This window comes from Orbicella faveolata, unplaced genomic scaffold (assembly GCF_042242905.1).
Source record: "Orbicella faveolata isolate gen_17 unplaced genomic scaffold, um_ofav_v1 contig_4, whole genome shotgun sequence".
Taxonomy (NCBI): domain Eukaryota; kingdom Metazoa; phylum Cnidaria; class Anthozoa; order Scleractinia; family Merulinidae; genus Orbicella; species Orbicella faveolata.
In genome coordinates, this window is record NW_028301569.1 from 2,924,203 (window position 1) to 2,935,274 (window position 11,072).

General features: G+C 38.7%; 1 protein-coding gene and 1 pseudogene across 4 annotated transcripts in view; one reads left to right on the plus strand and one right to left on the minus strand.

Annotated features, from left to right (window-relative positions):
• The window catches only part of LOC110055351 (uncharacterized), a 53,096-nt gene extending 49,111 nt beyond the window's left edge, over positions 1-3,985 (minus strand). For all 3 annotated transcript variants that reach the window (XM_089275984.1, XM_089275983.1, XM_089275982.1), the window contains exons 1-2: positions 3,668-3,985; positions 1,303-1,353 (exon numbers count right to left, since the gene is read on the minus strand). In XM_089275984.1, the coding sequence (XP_089132110.1) occupies positions 1,303-1,353; positions 3,668-3,858 (242 nt within the window). In that variant the 5' untranslated portion in view covers positions 3,859-3,985. The remainder of the gene's footprint in view (positions 1-1,302; positions 1,354-3,667) is intronic.
• Positions 3,986-4,536: 551 nt separating this feature from the next.
• On the plus strand, positions 4,537-10,733 carry LOC110055345 (heat shock 70 kDa protein 12A-like; annotated as a pseudogene). The gene is made up of 5 exons (XR_016203027.1): positions 4,537-4,785; positions 5,987-6,312; positions 7,024-7,248; positions 8,086-8,269; positions 8,823-10,733. The product of XR_016203027.1 is annotated as a heat shock 70 kDa protein 12A-like (transcript).
• The last annotated feature ends 339 nt before the right edge of the window (positions 10,734-11,072 follow it).

Below are 11,072 nucleotides of genomic sequence, written 5' to 3' on the forward strand. Positions count from 1 at the left end.
TTTGCAGTGTGAAATTTCGTGCGAAGTTTGAAGTTTTGCTACTAAAACAATTTCTGTCAGTCGTTGCTTTTAAAATCACTTGAAATCAGACTTTTCTACCGTAAATTGAATAGCAGAAAGCGAGGAAATTTGCCGTATCGTAAAAAGCTGGACCGGTCACGTGCGAATGATCAACCAATGAAACTCGAGGATTTAGGATTCCGGCCCGCTCAGATGCTTAAGAAAAAAATAAATGTATATCTTTTATTATATGGCTGATCTAGTCCGCCACGTGAAGGAGAATGAATCACGAAGACGCATCAATTTATCAGCGGATTTAAAACTCATTATAATAAATACTTTACTGAAAAAGGTTGTTCGGTCCGTATTGAGGAATAGTAAGCTTCGTTCCTTTTTCTTTGCAATGCCTGTAGAAAAGAACTCGACCAGTAAATATTTCTCCAGTACGGACCGTACGTTAGTTCAATAGCATATGTATAGCTTGTAAGGAAAACTCGAATTCGCTAAAAGCCGCTTTACGTAGCCGGTTCTTTCTCGCTGCCTTAATGATGGAGATGAAAAATTTGGTCATACGAAGGTAGACCTCAGTGGCAAGGGATATCGATGTTTTCAATTTCTCTGGCCTGGAAAAAAAAGTCCTAACTTTACAATGAGTGTGAATGACCTCTGAGTTTCCAAAAACTTCTCAATTCTAATTTGTCCTCAGCTGATGTTTTGTTTGCCAAGGTTGCAGATAAATTCGCCAAAATGTCGTCGCGTTATTGATCCTTTTCAATTTTCTGTTTGTATAACTTTCTCACCGCAAATATATTTGCTAGACCACTCTAGATGCCTGTCCAGATACAAAACCGAGACCGCGGTCAAGAGATTTTAGCCAATTATATTCGTGGATTTTATAGTTCCCAGTCCATGTGAGACACGCCATATAACAATGACTGATATTTACACTCCTTATTTTCCATTCTGGTAACACAGACACTTTTACTGGGGAGCAGGGATGGCGCAGTGGTGAGAGTGCTCGCCTCCCACCCATGTGGCTCGGGTTCGATTCCGACCCGGTGCCTTATGTGGGTTGAGTTTGTTGTTGGTTCTCGCCTTGCTCCGAGGCTTTTTCTCCGGGTTCTCTGGTTTTCCTCCCTTACAAAAACCAACATCTCCAAATTCCAATTCGACCGGGATAAAGGACCCGCATGAAAACCATCGAAGGTTGATGTGGCTTCCATTCTAAATATATTTATTTATTCATTTATTTATTTATTCATTTATTTATTCATTTATTTATTCATTTATTTATTTACTAACTTCTCCACCTCCACTGTTTTTGCTTTCAATTCTCTTTCCAGCTGCATAATCCTACAAAAGAAAAAAAACATTAATTGTTTTGTTTGTTTGTTGTTGTACTAACAAGAAAACCGTCGGCTAGACGTAATCGCTTAATTTTCGTGGAATACTTAAATTGCATTTATTACATGTATTTTTCATATAAGTGCCATACATTTTTACAGCTACCATGTAAAAATAAATGAAATATACCCTGGTCCCAGAGGTTTTTCTTGATTTTTCTCCACATGAGAGGAGACAGCCGCGACAGAGCCGCAAAGCGGCGAACACGAATCGCGAAGCGGTGAGAAAGAAAAACCTCTGGTTACCTTGGACTTGAATCTCACTTTCATGCAGACGCCAGGGTCAGGATCTGACCCTCGGGCTTGGATTGGCTGATGTTTTTACAAACACGCAAATCCATATGATTGGTTCCTTCGATTGGTAATACCGAGGGGACGGTGGGGATATTTGTCACTGCACTTCTTGAGGGAAGATCTCTACCAGGGAAGGAAATTGTTTGCAAGATACTTCATAAGCTATCAGTTCGTTCTCAGTAAGCCATTCTCTTCTCAGTTTATACTCGTTCAAGATTCGCCTGTGTTCGACATGGATTATGTTTCTGGAAGTGTCGTCGAAGAAGTTTTGACCTCGGTACTCGAGGAGCGTTTTCCAGAGATTGAAAGTCTCACCGAATATCAGAAGAAAGCGTTACACGCGGTCATAAATCACAAGGATGTGTTCGCCATATTGCCAACCGGACATGGGTTGTCACATGGGTTGTCAACCTCGGTCAAGTTTTTTCCCATACTGACTAAGCTCGGTTAATAAGTCAGAGTTAATTAGCCAGCAACCATTTTTTCATGTGTATAATCAAGCTTTGTAAAGCATAGTTTCCATTTGCTCTAACATGTTGAATTTTCTAAACATGTCAGGGGAATTCTTGTTACGGGATTAATTGTAAAGGTTTTTTTTCTTTGTCACAAGAACACAGTAGCGTCGGACTTGGTTGAAAGAAAAAAAAAGATGTTTAAGATGATTTCCGCAGAACATTCGAACAATAATGGCAAAAATTAAGTTACCAAAAAAAACCTCACAGCATGGTAATATTTTGAGCACAGTAAAGGAGAACTTATCGAGCCTAAAGCTCTCAAGCTAGCCCCGCGAGAGAAAATTAAACTTGAAGTTATCCATATTTCAATTAAAACAGACGTTTCGCGTTAGTTAAAAACACAGTAACACACGCTATAAGCATTCTTACGAGGTTTAACTTTAACTTTCTCGAGAATGCTTAATCGCGGGGTCACTTAGAGCAATTAACTAAAATGAGTTGTTTTAAATAGTATTCCAAAAGTTACCATGCTATGAGCAGATTTTTAGCAAATAATTTTTGCATTTATTGCTCGAACTTTGAGCGGAGTCCGTCTTAATTTAACCATGTCCTTTATTTACCATTCATCTTTTTCTGCCATCTCGTTCTGCAATGATTTATAATGCCTACGTAAATGCGCGCTCTTTCTTTTTTCCAAAATGTTTTGTTCATTTTCTCTGTTGGTAAGCGAAAGAAGGAGCATACCTTGAGCAGACTTAAAAAATACCAATATAGCAATTTTAACAGACAGTTACTGCTACCAACAGTTCAAAACAATTTAGATACCGACAAAACTCAATCAGGTTCAGTACCCAGAGACGTAACAACAAATAAAAGAAGGTAAAGCCTTCATACGAGCCAAGGGTCCCATCAGGCCGGAGTTTATCCCGGTTTTGTAGCATGAAACGACTAGGAATATTTCTTCTCCTCCCTGGATGGGATCACTAGTTCATCGTAGGGTTACCCCCAGCATTAATTAAGTTAACCGTTAGCCATCTGTACACCTGGGGGGAGAGAGGCAGTGTGAGAGTAAAGTGTCTTGCTCAAGAACACAACACAATGTCCCTGGCCAGGGCTTGAATTCGGACCTCTCGATCCGGAGTCGAGTGCACTAACCATGAGGCCACCGCGCCGCCACAACAACAAATAACGAACTGTTTTTTTAAGATCGTGACTTCCGTTCACGTAAGTAACGTGTCACGCAGTCACCAAGAAAACTCCTGACTTCAGGACCACCCTCCTGATCCAGACCATGATGGACTTCACGTATACAATATTCACTTTGCATGAAATGATTCGTTACTCAGCAGGACTGTGCAAATTTAAGGAAACTGCTTAGGACTTATAAAAAATATTGTTATATTCTTTTAAAAGCAGACTGTTTTAACTGTGTCGGTTGGAAGTTTAGTGAGCACTGGTATTTCTAAACATTTACATCAAAATGCAGTTTGCAAACATGAACACACAATTGCATACCTGCTCAAATCGCAATTTTGTGTTTTACTGGTCTCGTTTGATTCCAAATCTATTAACCTTTCACACATTTCTGGTAGGGCATCTAATACCGCTCGATGCTGTTTCAGAAGTTCCACTAAAGACCTGACAAAATTTGCTTGAGATTCGTCTCTGATTGCGGTCTCTTCTAATGTCCCTCTGTTACTCGCCATCTCTCAGCAGTATTTACATAGGTAAACACTAAACGTACACCAAAAATATTTCGTACGCGAGTCTCACAAATAGGTACCTGTACAAGTGAAAAGGGTAATATAATATATTCGTTGCGACTTCCAGGAAAACCGGAAGTCACGAGGTATATAATTGTTAGGCCTGTCAGGTTTTCTGTTAATAAATTAAACTACTTTATAACTATACTTATTTTATTTGCTAAGAAATGCCGGTAACAGCAGAACTAAAGTAGTGGTTCAAACAGCTCTAGTTAGTTTTCTCTGATCAAAGCTATTAAATTGTAATATGCAAAATTACTCGATCAAAAAACCACTCTGTGACCTTTCAGTTTCTGAGAAACTGAAACGGCAGTAAGATGATGTGATCATGGGATTGTTTTACAGTAGGGGGCTCTCTTATGTATATAATTTGGCAACTTCTAGGAAAAAGCAGAACGCACATTGAGCCGTCCATCCAAGTAAAGATATTACGCCTAAGGCAGCTAATTTCTAAAAATTGTAATCTTCGCTTGAATTAAACATGATAAAAATGAACAGAAGAGATTAGAAAGTTTAAATATAATTACGAACGTCTGCATCACGAGGTGAATAATTATGCAAAATAAAAGAGTTTACTATATTTTAGTTATGACGTAATCTTTCCAAGAAAGAGTAAAAATATACGGTAAAAACCCCTAGAGAGCAATTTGTGATCTTTCAGTTTCATAGGAACAAAATATCTTTACGCAAAATATACTTGGTACTATTCGAATGATTCTCCCATGGACGTATTATTTTCCGTTAAGACTTATAGATCTTGATTTTGCTCTTGGATGGTATCCCTGGGGAATGATTACTGTCCACGCATTAAGTTTTTAACAGGAAGCACATTGGACTTCTCTTCATCGAACATGGAGCAAGCACTCGAAGGTACGTCTACAATATCTGATTAATAAGACTTAATCTAACAGACGATGATGATGTTGTAGAGTTAGAATTCGTTCAGTGATTACTTTTCTAATTTGGTAGAGTTTCAGCGTCCTAAGATCAAAGCAGTTTGGTTTAACCGGGCATTTAAAGCTCGCCAGCTAGTCTGTTACATCGATCCGGAAATAAGACTTAGCATTTACGAAGAAAAGGCTATCTGAGCAACACTTTAAGATCCGCATTATTTGTTAAGCAACTGAACATTAATCTAGGTTATTACATGAATATTAATTTTTTACGGTATAAGTAATACCATCTTCATAACACTAACTTTGATATCATACCTGCAGTTAGCCAATAGGTTTCGAATGCTAGTTCTGTGTTGTCTTCCACGTAGCTTTCGTAGCTGGCGCGATTTGTGAGCGACTGCTTTATGGTGGTGGAGCCGCCATTTCACTCTCTCGCGGGTGAATTCGCACAACTCGACTCCCCACCAATCCCTCTGAGGCGCCCATCAACCTTGAACACTTTTTAAAATAAAATCATTCAAGAAATGAACTCCAAATTTCGTAAAAATTCATTCGATTTATCTGAGAACAGTTTGCTATTGAAGGTCTTGGCCAAAGAACTAATGTTGCCAGTGGCACGTGTACTTCAGTGGGGAATTTTTTTTTCTGTTTTCGCTTTTTCCTGTTTTAAAGTTGTTGTTGTTGTTGTTGTTGTTTTTTTTAATTTTGTTTTTCCTGTTTCTAATTATAGATAATTTTAGAAATTTACGGTGTCATGTCAAGTGCCTGCAACTTATTTTGCGTTTTTATTTGCGAAACATTTTCTAAATACTTTCATGGTCATAGCATATATGCTCCAAGAGTTAGAGGGTGAGGGTCTCAAAAGCTCCTCTGACAGAATCAGAAACCCAAAGAAAGCTGCTCTGAATATTATAAATATGTCTTCGGTTATTTCATGTATCAGGTAGAGTCTTTGCATATAAATTTTAGTCATGAATGAAATGACGTAAAACAATTACAACTGAAATTTAATTGAATTAATTGGAACTAAATTTGAATATTTTGTCAGCTAAAAAGTATAATAAACCGGAATTTTACGGGATTCAAAATATTTCCACGATTGCATCCAATAATATTTTTCCAGAGTTTCTTATTTTGTTGATGTAAGTTGTTTTTGTTTCTATTTTCTTTGATAGAAACCCAAGAAGCTGGCGACCTGTATCTTTCTTCAGCCCTGACATCTGTTGCATTGGTGGCAATCGACTTTGGTACCACCTTCAGTGGCTTTGCCTTCTCCTTTAATTATAAAGAAGGTGAGAAAGGCATTCATATGAACAAGGAATGGGGAGCAGATCAAGGCCTCCGTACTTTGAAGACACCCACGTGCTTGCTGCTAAATCCCGACAAGAGTTTCAATTCGTTTGGATACGAAGCACAAGATAGATATGCTGAGCTGGAGGAGGAAGAGGCTCGAGAATATTATTACTTCGAGAACTTTAAAATGATTCTTCATAACGACCAGGTTAGCATAACCTAACAGCAAACATTTTTCCTTGTATTTCGTCAATAGCCATTAAAGTATAGCTAGCGACGCTTGTACTGATTTCTCTTACTTTATGGCCTCTTTTTATAGAGAAAAGGAAAAAATGTTACTTTTAGAAACTATAAATAGTCCTTAATTTCTTTGGTCATTCACACAGCGTAAGATTAGTTATTTAATAACTCTTACATCCAAGAACTTCAGTGATTCTAGAGTCCCCAGAATGTAACCACTGTGGCCTTGTTAAGACGTTAGAATACATGTTAATCGCATGCTCCGCTATAACAATCACAGTAATTACCAGGTTGTAGGACTTGGTATCTTGTACGAGTTAGGTCTCTAAGGGTGCACATCTACAATGCTTCACTGTGGTCCTCATTGCCAAATGGTACATCCTCATTTGAAGATACACAACAATCCCTCTAAATTGATTATGTTTCTACAGTCACAAAGATAGAATCTTAGCGAAAAAGAAGATAAATATAGATAACAATAAATAAATATAGAAAACTTTAATATCAAATGGAGACCAGTCATTTTTCCATCAGGCATTTCAGTTATATTTTTCATCCTGGTGTTCTTTATTGCCCTTGTTTTCTGTGTTTTCCTTTAGAGGTGACATAAATTCGTCAAAATAGCAATGATATCTCTAAGCATACATAGTCTTCACAGTTTCTTTCCTCGTTTTTACAGAACTTAAACATAGAAACTACTCTGGAGGCTGGCAATGGTAAGCACGTCAAAGCTCTGGAGATTTTTACTTATGCCATACATTACCTCCACAAAAGAGCTCTGGAAGTTATTCGAGAGAGGACTGGTGACGAGCATTTTAGTTCTCGGGATATCCAATGGGTTTTGACTGTACCAGCAATTTGGAAGCCAGCTGCCAAACAGTTTATGAGAGAAGCAGCATACCAGGTAAAATATTCCTTTAAGTACTTCTCTGACAGGCAATCAGAACCAAATCTTTATAGAGTGAATTAGTTATTATTATAAATTTATTTTGGTAAACTGGTTAGAGTTTGACGATGATATAACTCATATAGTTGTTATGAAACTTATCTTCGCAGTAAGCATAAAACAAACGGGTTTTTCCCGCCAAAGAAGTACTGAATTTGAGAGGAATATATCAATTTACACGTGCAGGCAGTAACGCCTGTTATATGGGTGAAACCAGTAAACACCACTGTATCTTTACGTGCACTCCCACCTCCACAAACATCCAGCTATTTCAGCCACTTGTCGTCAACCATGCATACTCTCTGCAATTACTTTCTAGGTGAGTTATGCCTCCCCTTCTTTCCAGTTAAAGATCAAAAAGGATTCCACATGTGAAGGGAACTAACATCTCTTAACAGTACATGTAGATCCAATCTCTACTTCGTTATATAATTTTAGGTAGTATTCTTATACTGCTACAATTACTTTACTACGCAATGTTGTGTAATTTTTTGTAACAGAGTCAATACTATATATAACTATGTAAAAAATTCATTTATATCTTAGAACTGAAGATGATTTAAAATATCCGAAACATGTCTCAGAATCATTATTATATGTATGCCTCGTACTATAGATGTTATTATAACACAGCTGAAGCATTTGAACGGAATCAGTAAGTTTATCATTGAGTGACATGCCATTTTTCAGGGATATACCATAGATAGTCCAACCTTAACCACACCAACTTTTTTTTTGGTTCCTCTTGTGTAAAAGCAGCAATATTTAATTTGCTTACTGATGTTTGTTTCTAAGGCGGGATTGGCGTCACCCTCCAACCCGGAGCAGATAGTTATCGCCTTGGAGCCAGAGGCTGCTTCTGTTTACTGCCGAGAGCGGGAAATGAGGGAGTTTGTGACAGAAAGTGGGAACAATGATGCGTTAGTCGCCGACATTCTGGCCCACACAGCTAAACACTACGTGGTTATCGACATCGGAGGTATGACCAGGAATATTCCTTGTTGATCCACTTCTCTATCCGTAATTCGGTCCGACTGTTCGACTGTCTTCTTGAGTAATTTCTTGCTTTTATTCGTATGTGTCCGCATGTTTTTGTTTGGGTCTTGCCTTCCTTGCCCTCTTGCCTTAGACTATTCATCTCCTCCCGAATCACTGAACGTGCAGATTTAGTAAGTGACGATATGCAATATATCGTATATTGAACTTGTGGAGAGTGATTTGAAACAACTGAAGAGGAAACAGAAATTAGGGCTTGATTATTTCTTCAGAATATATTTTCGCAACTGATTAAGTTTCGTAGAAAACTGGGATGATGTCATTGTTTTCAGTGCCTCTCAATGTAATTGCTTTTGACAATTCTCCCATGGGATGTTGTGAGATAGAGAAAAACGTTTAAAAAAAGGTGAATTTCTCCATGGACTATCTAACGATCAGGTAAATGAAGTTTATCTCAAGTACTCGGTTTTGCGGATCTCTTCTAAAACTCTGCTAAAAAAATGTTTCCAATATATCAATTATTTTATGCTTTGTAGGTGGAACCCTTGACGTTACTGTGCATCAAATTCAGGAGAACGGAACAATCAAAGAAATTCACAAAGCGACCGGAGGTCCTTTTGGTGGACAGAAAGTCAATAAACAGTTCATAGCCCTTCTCGGTAGAATATTCAGCCAAAAGTTTATTGAGAATTACATCCGGCAAAATCCGGTAGACTGGCTTTGCCTCATTAATGATTTCGAAGTAAAGAAACGTGGAAAGCGAGTCTGTGAGGGAGGAACTACCAGAATTCGGTTGCCTGGTAGTTTTGTGGGCAAGTTCTCCGGCGATAAGGGCTGGGACATAAATGCAATAATCCAAGAGCGTTACAGTCTCGAAGACATCAAGGTTCAGCGAAACGAATACCTTTGCCTTGAGCCAAAGATCATGAGACAGTTGTTCGACCCGGTCCTGGGTGATATCGTTTCGCACCTTTCCAACCTTTTCGCCAAACAGGAACTATCTGAGGTTGAAACTGTTTTTCTTGTTGGTGGTTTTGCCGATTCATTACTTCTTCAGGAAAGAATCAAGAGGCAATTCAGCAACAGCTACCGCATCATGGTGCCGCCGAACGCCTCCCTTGCAGTTGTCCAAGGCGCTGTGATGTATGGGCAAAAACCTGAAGTATTTGAATCCAGAATAGAGTTCCACTTATGGCATCCGTATACACAGGTTGTTCCTAGATGGATTGCACCCCGAATCAAAGAAGGAGGTGATCAACGGAGTGCCGCGCTGTAAAGATGTCTTCTTCAAGTTCGTTAAAGTCAATGAAGCCGTGAGAGATGGAGAAAGACGTCGATTCACAGGGTTTTCGCCTCTGAAAGGTGCTGAGAAGCAAGTGAGGATTGATTTCTACCGATCAGAACGCGCCGATGTTGAGTTTGTAACAGATCCTGATGTCGAGAAGGTTCCTGGCCGAGGATTGGTACTTGAGACACCAGAGGCTTGGAAAACCAGGGACATCGAATTCAATTTATTCTTCGGTGGAACAGAAATAAAGGTGACGGCGGTAAATCTCACAAGTAACAAGGAATCGACCGCCTACCTTGACTTTTTAACCACCAACCAGTAATTGCGTGATTAGCTGAAGAATACGTTTTTCAATCACGTGCGATGAAACGATGTAAGTAAAGATTTATCATTCTGGAAGCTTTTCAGCGTTTGGTTTGTAGCAATTTAGTGATACCGTGAAAAGTTCAAAGCATTAAGATATTCAAACTTTGTAACTAAATAGCATTTGTTTTAATAACACAAGAAAAATATTGAGCAATATTGTACATCGACTAAGGTAGAATATATCCATCTGTTAAAGGAGAATGACGCTTTGACGATTTTCATTTCGCAACTTGAATCGGACTTGTAAGAACAATGGCCAAACATGTATGGATTTTTGTCAGGCTTACTGTGCATTATAATTAACTAGTGAGTATGGCTGCATTATCTACTCTCCTTGGTGTCTTTGTCTAGCTATATTTTTACAGGATCAGCAGCTCAGTTACACATTTTCTAATACAAATTTACTGCAACGTCGTTTATACCCCTAACGTTTCACATACATTATAACGAAGCAAAGGGGCGCTGTCGAACTGTGTGTACGTAAGGGTGTATCATAATTCAATGATGCCGCTCATGGTGTTTTCATAAGCAAATTAGTTAACTTTGCTTTGCGAGAAAATTTAATTCCACTGGCAATAGTATAAAACAATTGATTCATGCTTTTCTCTGTGCATTATCGAGCAATGATGCACTTGCGGAGTAGACACCAATTGTCGATTAACGCACATTACATAACTCCAGGATAAATTTCCAATTCCTCCTTCGGATGGCACTAATCTACCAGATAGTATTTATTTTCAAACGGTAGTTTTAACTACGGTTAGTACAAAAGAAAAAAAAAAAAGAAAAGAAATGCCACATTTTAAAATTCAGTTAGTGATCATCTTGGATTAATGTTCCTTAAATTATGCGCGATAATACATAAATTAGCATAGTCGTTAAATTTTAGGGTTGCATATTTGCCCGAACAACTATATCAGTTGCGGATCCAGACCTTGAGCTAAGGAGGGGGGGGGGGAGGGCGATATCTAGACCTTGAGCTAAGGGGGAGGGGGCGGTTTTTTTTTGCTTGCCCTGCCTGCTTTTCTTTCTTCTGCGATTCTTTTTTAACCAAAATAAGGTGGGGTCGGGGGGGGGGAAGCCGGGCCCCCCGTCCCCCTCCCCTAGATCCGCCACTGTGTATGTACAACCT